Here is a 16,904-nt window from a genome sequence, read left to right as displayed (position 1 = left end):
TTATCCCAATCGCAACCAATTTAATCACAGACTATGACAAACCCTCATGTTTGTAATTCTTTATAAAATGTAAACTCAGATAATAATGCGTGTGTGTGTGTTTTTGTTAACACGAGTTATAAATGAATTTGCAAATCTTTGCTGACTTATAATTCTCCAATCAAAAAAAACATGTAGCGTGGCCATATATTTAGCAATCAAGTCATTTGTGTTTTGCTTCTGATGTGTATCAAATTGGATATTGATAACTTGAACAGTTAAACTAGAATGAAGGTTGAAGGAGACCAGATCATAGACATTTAGAGAGAAGATTAAACCAGTTTTATAACTTCATTCATTCATAATACTATTTTAACAGGCCTTATGTATACCCTAGCAAACAAGAAGCAAACTTAAGAAACATGTGCAGAAATTAAATAGCCAACTAGAAGTGTGATTAATGATTTTGTTGGATATTGTTAATCTCCTGTTAAAATTTGACAATTTAACTAATATATATGAAAATAAGGTGAATCACTTTGTATTTTATTTAGCTCCTTAAAAGTAGTTAAAACTTAAAGGTCGTCTACATTATACATATGTTTGCGTACTTAAAAAAATTATGCTACTATTATGATAATATACGGTTATTTGTCTACTAGTCAATAAAGGGTTGCATCATAGCACTGCCATTGTATAGTCCATAAAGCATTGCAGGCTGCAGGCATAGTATTGTATAGTCACAGTCACTAACTCTATTGAAGTATCAAGCAAAAAATTTGAAGTATAGAGACATCAAATCAGTAAGTAGCGTCTCCCAAAGCATATTAAGATTTACAACTTTATAAATATTTTATTCTAGATAATTATGTTATTATCTTAACAGTTTTACTTCATTGATTTAATATAATTCTTTAGAAAATGAACATGGGTTTGTGAATCAACCCAGCCTATAACTAGTGTGGTACACTGCACACACTAATCAAGCACATAATAAGCTTATTTAATTATAAGTTAAGTACAGATTGCACCCCGATGGTCAACACCATTTTGCTTGATGAGCACCTGTACCATTCATTTCGACGCAATTTGAACCCACCGTAAAGACAAATATTAGGTTGTGAGGTATACTCCAACCTCCTTCATTTTACATAGACGCCACATGACCCATTTTTCTCTCTCTTTCACTCCATCACCCCCAAAGGAAATGGTTTAATCCCTTTAAGTTCGTCTCACCCATTTTTATTTATTTATTTTATTTTATTTCAATATTAAACATTAGTTTCACTACAAGAACAAATAATAATATTAATCTTTTCATTAATTTCTTAGTTAGAATAAACATTCAACTAGCATCGTGTGAGCCCGGAGGCGTTAGCGGATTACTGCAACCTTTGGGTTTTGTGACGATGCTTGTGGTTGTTGTAGAAAAGCTTGGGTTGTGGCTACAACCGTTTGAAAGAAATCTCCATTTGTGGTGTCAGAGTTGGATGTTAGAGAATAAGACATTTTTTAAAAAGTACAGATGATGAAGATTGTTTTAAATTGAATAATAATAACAAAAAAATCATTGGTTGTGTATAGTTGTGGTTTTGGGATTAGAAAAGAAAAATTAAAGAGCCCTTCAAACAGTTCCAATGCATTAGAGCATTTTTAGCCCGTTCCTTATAATTATGTGAGGAGGATTTGTAAATTATATGGTATGGTTATGAGTGGTTGTAAGTAGAGGAGAGAGAAAATATTATAGGGGAAGGTTAAATTTAAGGTTTCACTGTTCATACCGTATAACTTTTTAATATTTTCTAAAAATGGTTGTGAGTGAAGAAAAGAGAAAAGATAATGATAAAGATATTAAAAGTATTATTTAATTAAGCAGGGGAGAGAAAAAATAGTGATTTTTAATGTAATTATATGATATATATGAATATAGGATAGAAAATAGGTTGGAAATGCTCTAAGGGAAGTCGTAATTAACGGGCTTAACTTTTCCACGTCATCTTAATGTATTGGGGCGTGGGAGTACACCGGTGAGCATCACATGTCCTTATTGATGTACTATATCTTGGATTTAGTAAATGGTTAAAAATATTTGATTTATTGACAGATAACTTTGTTAGCTCCAAAGCTCAAATGATAAAATTAGGGATGAGATCGGTACCGTAACGGTACCGAAAATACCGATCTCGAAAATCGTCAAATCTTGGTACCGGTTTCGGTACCGAAATATTCGGTTCGGTACCGGTATTGAAGGTAAAAATTCGGGAAATACCGGTACCGTACGGTACCGTACCGATCCCAAAACTCAAAACTTTGGTACCGATTCGGTACCGACGGTACCAAATCGGTACCGATTTCGGTACCGATACCAATGTGACATTTGAGCCAAAATAAGGTACACCTCAGTACGTATTTATCGATTAAGAAAATAAACGCCTTTTGCGTAACAAACGAACGATTAACCGAACGAGTCGGGTTATGACCCAGAAATCCCGGGGGGGCATCTATAAGTGTTATACGTTTAATATAAGCTAAAATATTAGTAATATGACCTTAGTTTGATAGCAAACAAGTTAAACGAAAACATGCTCGTTTAACTACCCGCTAAGATTTAAACGCGAAGGATAGTTGCAAACCAAGCAGTGTATCATCCGTTAAGCCGAAAAAGACTTACCAAACACTTATTTGAAATGTTTTAAGCGATCCGTGAAAATATTTTCGAATTTTACAAACGTATAGTATATTTTTATAAATTTACATAAAAATAGCCGACAAACACTCGTTTTCGCATTATTTGACGCACCCGATATATTTTTAGCGTCAAAAACCGAACCCGAAATAAATTTGAAATTGGCTTTCGCGTCTGGGCTTATAACTTCAGACTATTGGACCAAAATGGGCCCAAATAGTCTCCCGGCCGCAAAGAAAGAAAACCCCCCACCGTTGGGTTTCTTTTTTTTTAATTAGAACATGTTAGATATTTTACAAACAAAGCATTTCCAGAACATGTTCATCTGCTGCTGCTCTCAAAACCAAAAACCTAAACCTAAGGTAATTTCTCATATTTTAACCATTTGATCCTTGTTTAAACAAGTTTAATACCATATAAACATAGTATGATTACCAAAAATCAATCCTAACCATGCAAAAATCCTAAAAATGGTCCATAAATATGTTTTGATCATACACATGGTTAGGAACGTGGTTTGATAGTTTTTTTGGCCATAAACACGGATTAGAGGGTTTAAACAGCGTTTTTACGGTTTAAAAGTTTGATTTTATACCCTGACCGAAACCCTATGTTAAGGGGCTGTTATGTTGATGAAAATTGCTTGGTTTGTGACATAGGACCAGTATATGGCTTTCATAGAAGCACAAGAACCCGAAAAATTGATTAGAAGGGCGAAAACGAACCAAAACCGCTAAGGTAATACCGAATCACTCGATTACGGGCTGTTTAGGTTAAGGTTGTGATGTGCATATTATTAGGCCTTGAAATTTTTCAGGCACATCAGGGACCGTGTCATTGAGTCCCTGTTCAAATTTGGTAATATTTCGACCATCCGAGAATATTTTGTGAATTTATTACCGAATTGGAACATTTATTTGGGAAAAATAGCTAAAATACTTCAAAAATTATGAAATTTTTCTGGGAACTCATATTTGATGTATTTTTATCACATATGAATTTTGGGATCATTTGGAGAAGTCTAAAGGTGTTTTGTGTATATGCGTTCGTGTGAATTTTTATAGCCGAATTTGGGCCAAAAAAAATATTGCACGAGCTTTTTACATTCTGAAATTGATACAGATTGTTTTGGGACATGATTTGAGTATTCAGGAATTTTTGTGGAATTTTTGGAAATTGTTTGGGATAAACGGACGATTTTCAGGCGAAACATAGCTGATAAAATGAATTTTTATAAATTAATAAATCACTAAATAATTCTAGAAATATTTTTATAAAAATCTAAATATTTTAATTGATAAGTGGCTAAATTTTCATTATTTAATGATTAACGGTTAATTAATTATACTAATTTGAAGATTAAACAAATTCAGTTTTTATAAAAACCGGTAAGTTCGCGACTAACGAACCTGCGGGAATATCAAAACACCAAGAGTAATCAAAAATCATATTTTTGGATTAATTAAATAAAAACCAGGTTTCTATGAGAAACCTGGACAATCCGGATAGAGTGTGCGCGTTTCTTCTTAAATCAAACTGAATAAACGGAAACGGGCCTCGAGGCTAATCCGGTACCCCAGTATGTGATCCTTCTTTATAAATTAATCATTTTATTAACCAATACATTTACCCAAGCTTATTTCCCCACAACTGTTTTCTGAACGCGTAAACAAACAACTTGGCCCAGCTGGGAAAACGGAAATCTGAGCCAAGTTCGGTTTTAAGTATTAGACATTGAACAACATCACAACCTAAGCCTATTGCCACTTTCTGGGCGTTCCAGCAATACCCAGATTAGTTATACAACCCAAATTAGTACTGAGATTATAATAATATTAAAATATTAATATTATTATAATATGGACTATAGGGACTAAGTGATAGCAAGGGAAACGAACCCTGAGCTGATCTCGCACTGAATGCCTACAAAACCGTGAGTTTCATGACCCTTCTTTTCAAACTGTTACAAACCTTTGGGGCGAAAAGTGTGTTTATATACATTATCTACCAGAAAACGGTTCAGGATATAGATTATTTGAACATGTATATATGAAAAGTCCCTACAACTATAATGATTAACTACGTGCTGATGAAAGGTGATTATTATCATTGATTGGTATATTAAGTGGAGAGAGTACGAATGACAAAACATAATGAAATTACATGTGACAATATGTTTATACAAACACGTCATGTTATGTTAAACATAACTAATTTGGGAATAATGTGGTCTGTAATGGCCATGGGGCTATTGTGGGTGAAAGGGGAACCACAATAGTACTAAACTAAAGTTGAGTATGGCCTATGAGCCAAGTTCTGCTGCAACTTATAAACTAAAGTTGAGTATGGCCTATGAGCCAAGTTATGCTGCAACTTATAAACCAAAGTTGAGTATGGCCTACGAGCCAAGTTCTGCCGCAACTTACTAAACGAAATAACTTGATTATGACATGAGTGTTAAGAAAATATTATGATTATATATGTTGTGGGCGGAAAGGGGGCCACAGTGATTAGTAATACGTGATAAATACTATATATATGTGTGTGTGTATTGTGTACATATATATTATATATATATACATACTATGTGGATAGGTGTAGGAAATTCTATGTGTAGAAAATAATAATTGTTTGTGTATACAATGTGTAATGTTTGAGTTTACGTGAAACCATTGTGGTAAGAAGAGGGACCATAGTGGTGATTTTACGTGAAACTGTTGTTGGCGGAAAGGGGGCCACAGGGGTTGATTTTATTTGGAAAATAAAGGCACGAAGTATGAATGAGCAGTCACGATTTTATCGTAGTTTCAAACTCTATCGTAAACTTATACACATACATATCAGTATACAAAGACGTAGATATACATATATAAATGTAAATACATTTTCTTATATACGCGTGTACATACAAACTATGACTGTATGGTGCGCAGAACTGATTTCGTTAAAACTTATGAAACTCACAAACTATTCGTAGTTGACCTGTTTTAACATGCTTTTCAGGTAATCAGACATGAGAAGTAATTTCCTGTGCGTTACGTGTCTGATTGGTGATTGATGTCGTGGGCGTTTGAGTTAGAAGTAAAGTAATTGAAGAACCGGTTTGATTGTATCACCTAGTGTGTAAAAGATGTTAAAACAATGTAATATATTGTAAATTAGTTAGTAATGTTTCTTTATGAACAATGTATTTGATACCAGTTGTATATGTTGCATTTCCGTTTCACGCTTCCGCAATTCGCTTAACTGGGTGTGACAACCAAGTACCAAATGCTCATCCCTAGATAAAATGGTTAAAAACATCTTTTGATGTGATGTGAACAGTATTGGTCAGAAGATCAGCATGCGCCGAATAAAAAGGTATATTTTCAGAAACACACGGTTGAGTGAGCCACATCTTTTATTTAGCAAGTAGTAGCCTCACTCATCAAAAAAGAGAAGGTCTTGTCTACAACCAAGAAAGTAGATAAACAACATACCAATTTAGTATATGAGCTGTCTACCAAGTCCTACTTGAGTGGGAAGCTTCGACTATAAGAGGATACCTTGGCCTTAGGCAATAGGCATCCCATGTATTCAAATCCGTTTCCAACTCTTTGACTTACATTTATACTATTTTCATCTATGGCCCCTCTCAAAGAATATCAAACTTATTCTCACACCGAAAGATGATTGATTGAGACCCCGTCCTACAATGAGCTCACGGTTTGTTGATCTTTACATGGTCGTTGAAGGATTTAAGCCTAGGAGCCATCTCAAGCATCCCCTTACTATTATTTGTTGTACAAACACATCCCAAACAAAGAAACCCTGTTTTTCTTATAAAGACATGCTATACCAACATTACTAATATGTTATATGGCTTGCATAACTTTCTCTATATCATTATACTGCCTATATAATTTCATTATGTATGGTATGGGAGCTGGTTATAGTTATACTGCCCCATACAAAATTAAAATAAAGTTTTATACTGCCCCATACAAAATTAAAATAAAGTTTTATATGAGCGAGCAGTTTATGAATCGTTTAACCGAAATCGATTGTATAATCTGCATATGCTATACGCCTCGTGTAACATCACCTTTAAAAAAAATCCTAACATCTAAAGTCTAAACAGTATACGTTCAGTACGGTCAGCTGTTAAATCAAGTTAATTTTGACTTTTATTTTATATATATAAAATAAGAAAAAAACCATCTGAATCACAGGTGCTTAGCAACTGACGGTTGGTATAGTTAGATAGATAATAAGGCCCCACAAAACAAAACAAACTAAACTGTAAGTATAAGTGAGTAAGATGCATGCAAGTAACCAACGCCACGTGGTTCGGTAGAATCTGGCCACATTCTTCTTACATTTACACCTCCATTCTAATAACAAGAAGTAACCCCCCTAGGGTTTCATTCATCCAATCGATTGCTATGGGGAAGCTGACTGTCGGAGTGGCGGTGATCGGCGGCGCTGAGATTTGCGCCGCCGCGGCCTTGATTGTGCGCCACCGAATGCGGAACGTCAACCGGAGTGTGAGATCGGGTGATATATTGAAGGAATTGGAGGAGAAATGCGCTACGCCGTCGGCCAAATTGAGGCAGATTGCTGACGCCATGACTGTTGAGATGCACGCTGGGCTTGCGTCAGAAGGTGGTAGTAAGCTTAAGATGCTTATTAGCTATGTCGATAATCTTCCCACCGGGTAATTGTTTCTTCAATTATTTGCTTCTTTTGATGGATCTAAGATCTATATTATATTATATTATATTGTTTGTTTCATGATTTTCTGTTTGAGGAATTCGATTCGGTGTTAAGTCTTGTATAGGAATACGTATTCAATTGAGAAGTGATCACCGATCAGCTTTTTAAAAAGCTTGAAATCGTCTTGATTGAAAACGTGCCGAGCTCGGGCCATGGCAGGCTCGATCTGAAAACGAGCTGAGATAGAGCCAAGGTCGGCTCAATCTGAAAACCGGTCTAGCTATGCGTCGGTCTGAAAACGAGCTGAGTCTGAGCCAAGGTCAGTTCAGCTCAGCTCGTGGTTCGCTTGTTAGTTGACTCGTTGGTTTGCTTAAACTTTATATATGTGAAATCCAAGATTTTAAGTTTATATATGTAATTGAAGTGTTATGTTAAACAAAAATGTTGTTTTATTTACTGTTTTAACACATATGCATTTAACTTGATTATAAGATGTGTAGTTTATAAATTCTGCATTATATGTATGTTAAATTTTTTTTTTTTTTTTGGTTTTTTATGTCAATGTATAAAAAAGTTCAAAATAAACAAGCTCGCTCGAGCTCAACATAACGAGCTGAGCCGGGGCCCAACCTAGATCGGCTCTGTTCGGTTACAGGGTTAGGAGTGAAGTCATATCAAGTTATGAATATCATATGAAAAATAATTTCAAATACATGTTTATAATGAATATTATATAAACCAATGGGAAAGAGTTAAAAGAGTGATGGGGCCACACAGATGTTAACAGGTGAGGTCCCCTTCCCTCTTTCAGATGATACTCAATAAAGTCCTTTTAAGATTTCAGTATAAATTCATGAATTTAACAATTTGTTACCCCAAATAAGAAAATTGTAATCATTTTGTAAATTTCACACCCCGTTGGCAGATTGTCTGGTTCACTTCTGGAAATAGTTTACCGGTTAAAATAGAAAATTTAATAATTAATAATATTTGTTTTTGATGAGTCATAAGTATCTTTCATTATTTTTATTTTTATTTGAATTTGAATCTGTTTATTTTTTTTTTATTTTTTACTTTAGTGATGAGCAAGGAGTGTATTATGCATTGGATCTTGGGGGTACAAACTTTAGGGTATTACGGGTGCAGTTGGCTGGGAAGTCGGGTATTGAATTTCAAGAGTTTGCTGAGGTGTCAATCCCTCCTCAGTTGATGGTTGGAACTCCAGATGTAAGAGCTCTGTAAAAATAATTCAGTTCAGTCTATTATTATCATAATATCATGTAGAGTTAATTACACATGGATCATCAGTGTTACTAACTTTTATCACATACTGCATTCATATTTCAGACCTCCATAAGAGGGTTCAGTGGGTAATTTTTACTACGGGTGGTCAGAACTGTCCATTTCAGGCCAGGTTGACCAAAAATGCTAATGGTTTACTTGCGATTATGAAGGCATATTTATATAGTTATTATTTCTAGATAGTTAAATAAAAAAATTTAGTAGGTTGCATGCCTTAAGAACGGGCATTGGGTGACTTTAGATCCGTTCGACCCCTTCCATTTTTAGCTTAATTATAATTAGTTAAACCCATGGAAAATCCATTTTTATTTTTCAAAATAGTTAATGTTTTAGTTATGATTATGAGAACAACTTCAACAAAATAATAGCATGAATCTTTGAATAAAACTATTTTTGTAACCCACTTAACATGTTCTCCTTTTAGCTAATTTTTTTGAATTTTGATATTAACGATTTGATCCATTTGACATAAAACTCAATCCCTATCGGCCCATTCACAAGTAAATGGGTCAAAATCGTCACATCTACTTTCCATATATCTTTTTTTTTAAATTTAATTTGAATTTATCTTCTGCAGGCTCTTTTTGACTACATTGCTGCAGAACTTGCTAAATTTGTTGCTGATGAAAGTGAAAAGTTTCGGCTTCCTGAAGGCAGACAACGTGAGTTAGGTTTCACCTTCTCGTTTCCCGTGTTGCAATTATCTATTGATTCGGGGACTCTTATTAGGTGGACAAAAGGATTTTCTATTAAGGAAATGGTAATTACATAGTAAAATGTAATTACTTTGATTAATTAAGCATATTTTAAAACCACATGGGACACAGGAGTGATAAAGTTGATATTTGTTTCCAATTTTTAATTGCTAGGTTGGTAAAGATGTGGTGGCAGCATTGACAAAAGCAATGGAAAGGCAAGGTGTTGACATGCGTGTTTCTGCACTGGTGAGTCGGTTTGGTAGCTAATCTTATTTGAAAAATATTCTAATACCTATCATTGTATATTAATAAACATTAACTCAGTTGCATTGCAAACTACAACCATATATATACGTGTGTGTGTGAGTGTGTGCGAAATTTTAAGTACATAATATTACAAGCTTACAACAAAAAGACCTTTTATCCCAAACCAGCTGGGATAGGCAAAGCTTGACCTTACATATAAATTAAGTTATTGTCATAGATGACTAATTTCATAAACATATTTACCTTCTAATATCTAGGGGTGTAAATGTCTAAACGAGCCAAGTGTGAGCTCGTCTAAGCTCGAGTTTGTCTCATTTAGTATGGAGTTCGGCCCGAGTTGTTTTTCAAGGTCGAGCTGGAGACCAGCTTGTTTATTATATATTAATTAATAATTAATTTATATACATTTATAACTATTTGTATATTTTTTTATATAATATATATTACTTTGTTATTTTAATAATAATTTTATACATAATTATTGTTATTATGTAAATATATATTTAATACATTAAAATATACATTAAATAAAATCTATATAAATAATAGGCCCGCTTAGTCTCGGGAGCTTACTCGAGCTAGAAAAGTGAAGCTCTGGCTCGTTTATCTAACAAGCTTAATTCTAAGCTAGAGCGGTTCAAGCTCGAGCTCATTTAAGCTTGGCTTGGTTCGATCTTTTAACGAGCCAATCGTGAGTAGTTCACGAGTGACTTGCCTTTTTACACCCCTAATATCTATGAGCCTATGACCTAAAGCCACCCAAATATTTAGAAGTTTTCACAAAGGCCACTCATAGAATAAAATAACTTTAGAGGTCACCCTAGTGTCAATTTGGTTATCATTTATGTCAATTTCGGCAAAAAGCAAAAATAAAAAAATACTTACTAGAAATTTGTATAAGGACATTTTCATCAGCAGGCATGTGTTTGGAAAATTTTGGTATAACCAAAACTGTGCACATACTTAGGTGACCTATAAAGTAGTTCTAATATATGAGCGGGCTTAATGAAAAAGGTTGAACAAATGGGTGGTCTACACATGCATTATCTCAACCTTTTTAGGTAATTCTTGGTAATATCATTTTTCAACTGCTTTACAGTCTTGATAATTTTTTTTTTCATTTGGATATAGGTAAATGATACAGTTGGAACATTGGCTGGAGGGAGATACGATAACAAAGATGTTTTTATAGCTGTGATTTTGGGTACCGGAACTAATGCCGCTTATGTGGAACGGGCTCAAGCTATACCAAAATGGCATGGTCCACATCCTAAATCAGGAGAGATGGTCAGCAATTGTTTTAACTTCTTTCTGTCAAAATATTATAATAGCATATTTTAATATTAGTGATCATACTTCATTTGTTGTATAGGTCATCAACATGGAGTGGGGTAACTTCAGATCATCACATCTTCCTTTAACAGAGTATGATAACACACTAGATGCTGAAAGTTTGAACCCTGGGGAACAGGTAATTGTGATATTATGAAATTTTGAATGATATATATGAAGTTTTGAACTTTTAGAACGATGTATATGTAATTTAGTACTAATTTACTTGACAGATATTTGAGAAAATGATTTCTGGGATGTATTTGGGAGAACTCGTTCGTAGAGTTCTATATAGGATGGCTGATGAAGCTGCCCTTTTTGGTGGCACAGTTCCTCCCAAATTAAAAACTCAATTTATATTAAGGTATTCTTCAAACCCATGATTTTCTATATAAAGTTATTAGTATAGAAAGTTTGAGGACTTGAACCCTTGTGTTTATAATTGTTTGACCACGAACAAACTAAAAGGGACTAATAAATGTACATAACCACACTTTCTGTGAATGTATATAGGGTGTTTTAAACAATAACCGTTTATTTTACTCTCACCTATTCATTTGTATATCTAATATAACTTACAGCAAAATATCTTTTTGTGTGTTTTATCTATTTGTTGTGCATTCATCTTCTTAATCACATGGAGCAAAGTCTTACATTGTTTGTTATATAATTCATAGGACACCTGAAATGTCTGCAATGCATCATGACACATCACTTGATCTCAAGGTGGTAGGAAGCATATTGAAAGACGTACTGGAGGTAATTCCTTATTTTAGTTAAGTTTATTTTCCGCTCTTCAGTTCTTTCAAAGATCTTTATTTCAGTTATAGTTTTAGTAATCATATCTAGTATATAAGTTCCTTATAAATTATTAAAGAAGAGTGAAAAGTGTTGGTGGATCAACGCGACTCTTCCAAACCACTCTCAGAATTTCCATTCGGGGCCTTCTTTTAGAGTTGGCAAAATGAACAAGTTAAGTGGGTTGACTAACGGGCCACAGGTTTGACATAACATAATCTGATTTTCTTAGGTAAGAACCAAGCCACAACTTTGAACATAAATTGTTTGAAATGTGCTTAAACAATTATATATTTATAGTGATATTTAGAATTTGAAATAAGATGATTTAGTGGTTATTGCATTGTGAATAAGTTTTTTGGCGACTTTCAATATGTTTGACCTACTAAAGTGTAAATTCACCTTTTTTCATTTATAACAAGAAAACAAAAGTACACTGTATAATCCAACTCATCGCAGAGTCATTAGTAGGGTGTGATGGCGTCAAACCTTAACTGTTTTCATTTATATGATCTCAATCATCACTAAATTTGCAGGTACCCAACACACCACTCTCAACAAGAAAGATAGTGGTCGAGGTATGCAATGTCATCGCCACACGAGGGGCCCGCCTTGCCGCTGCTGGAATTTTAGGAATTCTGAAGAAATCCGGACGAGACATCGTTAAAGACAGTGAGATCCCCAAAACGGTCATCGCCATGGATGGAGGATTATACGAACACTACAAGGAATACCGACATTGCGTCAAGAGCACTTTAAACGAATTAGTCGGTGACAAACTTGTGAAACATATTAAACTTATACACTCCAATGATGGGTCTGGAATCGGTGCGGCTCTTCTTGCAGCCTCTCATTCCCAGTACATCTAGGGGTTTTGGTCTCTAAGAAGGTTAAAGAATCACGTATGATGTTGTCCTTTACGAACGATATATTCTGGCCGAGAGGCCCGAGATGTTAATCTGTCTACTCGGGCGCGGGTATTGTGATTGGAAATTGTTGTTGAAATTGAAACTGCCTTAAAATCTCTTAAGCTTAGTTGAGATCTGGTGGGAAAATGTTTTTAAGTTATGTTGAAGATGTATGAATTTATTTAGGATGTGAAAGTCCTCGCATTGTTTATGCTACAAGTTTTGTGATTCTTGGAGCTCATCAATGGGTAAGTAATAAAATCTGGGAAATTTGAAACATTATTTATGGTGTTCATCTTCGTATGTGTTGTATTTAAGCATATGAAAACACATATTTTAGTAAAAAGTTTAATAAGAAAAAAAATATAATTAGGAAAATTTATGTGTATGTTTTGTAGAATTTCGCGTTAGACTTGGATAGTCATCTGAATCATGTTTGGAATTCACTTTTAGATTAAAGTATTCTGCGTCTAACAAAGTCAAAATATAAGATGAAAAGGAATTTTCCAAAGAACAAGTTCTCTTTCTTGAAATTCAAAGTTTTGAAAGCTGACAAGATGATCCATTTATATAGATTACAACGGTTGGGGTGAATCATCACAACATTTCAATAACAATTTTGGCAATTGGGGTGTGACCGTTGGAGTTATATTGCTACCACTCTATTGGGGTGTGACCGTTGGCTAACTGGCAGTGGCGAAGCTTGGACTAAGACAGCCGGGGGGGGGGACTCAAATTTTCGGCCGAAAACACCTAAATTTACACTACGCATGAAAAATTTCGGACGAAAACGGGTAAATTTACACTACTACGCGAAAAAACCGTGTGGGGGGGGGGGGGCACCCCCGACCCTAACTAAGCTTCGCCATTGCTAACTGGCGAGGCAGCTTGTCTCCAAGAAACCCGATTATTCACCTTTATATTTATTTATTTATATGAATTTCTAAGTTTGAACTTTTGTTTAGTCTTAATCTTATCTTTAAGTTTGTTGGTTGTGACTTGTGGTTTAAAAACACTTTGTAATTGAGCTCGTTTTCTCTATTAAAGTTTATCATTTTGGAAGTTCTCCAAAACCTTTCTCTGTCGCAGGTTTAGCGACCCACAACGTCCATCTGTATCACAGGTGTTTTAGCGGAAGAATTTGACATTGAAGTGAAGTATAAGAAATGTAGTAGTTTTGGAGTTAAGTAGAAGTGATCTAGCAGAAACATAAACAAATTCTTCTAATTACCTGACTTAAAGTTTGAGACTTTGAGCGTGATTCGACATGTGCTTTAATGATCTCCTTAAGCTAATCTATATCTATATCTACATATAAAACATTTTAGTTGGACCATTTGGTAATTTGACAAAATAAGACGCTGTTAACGAGACGCCGCTAAACTTAAATGCCCTAATGCCCGGCGTCTTTCCATGTCTCTCCAGCGTCGTTATTAAAGCAGCAACAATGAAATCCCTAATTAAACCCCCCGTTACTAAAGCAGAAGCAATGAAACTCCTTGTAACTGTCTGCAATCAGTCGCCAATCAATGGTCGATGGTTATATTCAATTGTATAAATCTGGTAGATGGATGATTCTACAATCTTAAGCAATTGCAAACAGCAGGTTCACGAACAGCAATTCATGTATATTAGCTACAATCGATTCTGCTAGACTAACTGACTTTATTTGAAATATGTCTCCCAAATGATAATTGATTACATCTTTGTTTTGATACGTAGTTGTAAGCGAACTGATGTGGAAATTAGATGTTTTTGGTGTGTTATAAGGCGCTCTCTTCTTTAGAGGTCGAGAGCTTGAGTCTCACTCTCGTCATGTAAATTGGTGTAATATTGTTACAAGTACATTTTTGTTCAAAAAAAAGACGCAGCTCATCTTTATTATATTCTTGTTTTGAAGTTTATACTCTGTAAAATTGTGAATTCATGTATTAGGAATAAAAAATGGTCATGATTGACGAATTTGTAACTGACATTAGCGAATTCTCAGCTTTTGCTTAAGGTTCAGATCCCCCTGCTGCTATAATAATGTCATGTGTAAGTGTTTGCTCAAGTTATTTGTGTATGTAGTAACAACAATAACCTTTCTGGTTATTTTTAAACGAAAGGAGTAATCAGTATTTAGCATATGTGGTTATTTTTCACATCTTGCAAATCTTAGAAGTATGCAACTTTTATTAATTTCAATTTTGTGCAGATATTTGCAGCCATTGGCAGTTGCTTTGGACAAACAAAAGTGGTCATTAGCTGAATTCTTCTTTTATCTTTTTATACCGGAAACGGCATCTCTAGCTTGAAAGAGGTAAATAAGTTTATTATTTCTTTTCTTGGAGGCAATGTCGTTAGATTACAAGGTACAATATTATTACTGTTACCATCTTTAACATGGAAGGCAACCTATTTTGTTATGATATTTGTATGTTTAAAACTACATGCATATAGTTGATATTGGGCATCATATGGTCTCAAGCAACTATTAGTTGTCATAGTTTAGGCCAATGAGAGTAATATAATATTTATTGTTATAGCTAAATGGCTTTTGCATGTGTTCAAACCCTTATGACTTTATTTCCATTTGCAGGTCAAAAATTGTTGTAGTTCACGGTTTAGAACTGTAGAGTATCAGTTATTTGTTATACGAGACAATGTTTAATCAACTCAAAAGGGGTGTAGATTCGTTTTCTTGTATGGGGCAGTATTGGAACCATTTAGCCACAATGCATATCAATTGAATGATTAATTCAGCTTCGAGTTAAAGATATGTTGTAGTTAAGGACGTGTGGCCAATTTCATGAATGCTTGTTGTTACAATTTCTTTGTCCTTTTTTTTTCCTGCAACCCTTCATTGGATCACATATTTCTATTGTTGCTGAGATAACTAAACTTTAGTATTTATATAATTGAAGAGTGCATCGAATATGTGATGCGCTCGCACCGTGCATCGGATTTTTGGACAAAAAGCGTCGGATTTTTTTTATAATTCTTAATATTGAAAATCGGGCCATTTCAAATTTGCCCATTTTTTATGAATAATTATTCAAAGTGGCCTGGTTGGGTTCACAAATTTGCCCATTTTTTATGAATAATTAACGTGTTGGTGGCCACAATCTTGTACCTGTCTGCTGCTGATTTGTAACAATCAACAATATTTAAGGTTTAACAGTTCTAATTGTTTTCTTGAATCTATGACTTCATGTTTGCAGATTTTCAAGAATACGAGTGTCATAGAGTTATAGCAAGATTATTATTTTGTTGATTGCGTATTTTTAACTACGTAACAATGCCGCATTTGAGCATGTTCTGAATAGAGGGCCTAAAAAGCAACTTAAAGTTGTACAAGCACATGTTGAGGCTGGAAGACTTTTGACTTTGTACCGGGTATGCATTTTTACTCTACGGTGACTGATGGTTTTTAGGCTATATAGACCATATTGTTCTTGTACTCTACTAATGATGACCTGAGTCCCGACATGTGGCTTTCTGCTGTTGCTTTGATAAACAATCAAAACAATATAAATATACACATATCAAATTTCAATAAATGGGTTTTAGCTATCATTTTAGCAAGCATGCAGAAATTATCAATCAAAACAATATAAACATACACATATCAAATTGCAATAAATTGGTCTCAGCTATCATTTTAGCAAACGCGCAGAGATTGTCGATTTTAATTAACGGGACAAAACTGCCATTTTGGTAAAGGGGGCAAAAACTCTCTATTTTACGGAACACATCAAAACTACTGTTTCGTGACTTACAAGTCGATGATACCCTTTTTAGTAAACGAGTCACAAAAATATACTTCAATAAGCGGGCCAATATTATCATTTGCAGTGAACGGGTTACCATTTTGTAAACTGGTCAACATTATCATTTTTGTAAACGGGTCCAAGTTTTTGTCTAACTATACGGGTCAACGTTATATGGGGCGAATGAGTTAAAAGCAATAGATATGAAAACTACAAATGCAACAACTTTAAACCATCTATCTACACTTTCAAATAGCTACATAACATTTAAAAGGTTAACTGGCAAAATGACGATTCATGACGAATGCAACGAATGCGTTGTTTGAATTTATATTACAGTAGTTCATATAAAAATAATATTTATTAATGTAATACGTTTTAAAACTAATTAGTGTCTTAAAATATGGAAATCAAATTAGGATTATTTTATTAATATAGTAATGTATATATACCTATATTTACATGCATTCATTATATTGTTGAATTT

The 16,904-nt window shown here is 34.2% G+C and overlaps 1 protein-coding gene across 1 annotated transcript; it reads left to right on the top strand.

Moving 5' to 3' along the window:
- The first annotated feature begins 7,085 nt into the window (after positions 1 to 7,085).
- Positions 7,086 to 12,634, top strand: LOC143557155 (hexokinase-1-like). The gene is made up of 9 exons (XM_077046293.1): positions 7,086 to 7,361; positions 8,440 to 8,587; positions 9,240 to 9,422; positions 9,532 to 9,606; positions 10,759 to 10,914; positions 11,000 to 11,098; positions 11,193 to 11,323; positions 11,637 to 11,718; positions 12,294 to 12,634. Exons 1-9 carry the CDS (start codon positions 7,090 to 7,092, stop codon positions 12,624 to 12,626), a joined length of 1,479 nt encoding a protein of 492 aa, XP_076902408.1. The 5' UTR covers positions 7,086 to 7,089; the 3' UTR covers positions 12,627 to 12,634.
- Positions 12,635 to 16,904: the final 4,270 nt, after the last annotated feature.

Source organism: Bidens hawaiensis, unplaced genomic scaffold (assembly GCF_021521415.1).
Source record: "Bidens hawaiensis isolate Kalapana, Puna unplaced genomic scaffold, B.hawaiensis_p1.1 tig00018841_1, whole genome shotgun sequence".
Lineage (NCBI taxonomy): Eukaryota > Viridiplantae > Streptophyta > Magnoliopsida > Asterales > Asteraceae > Bidens > Bidens hawaiensis.
Note: the sequence above shows the minus strand (reverse complement) of the source record. Positions and strands in the feature narration are given on the sequence as shown.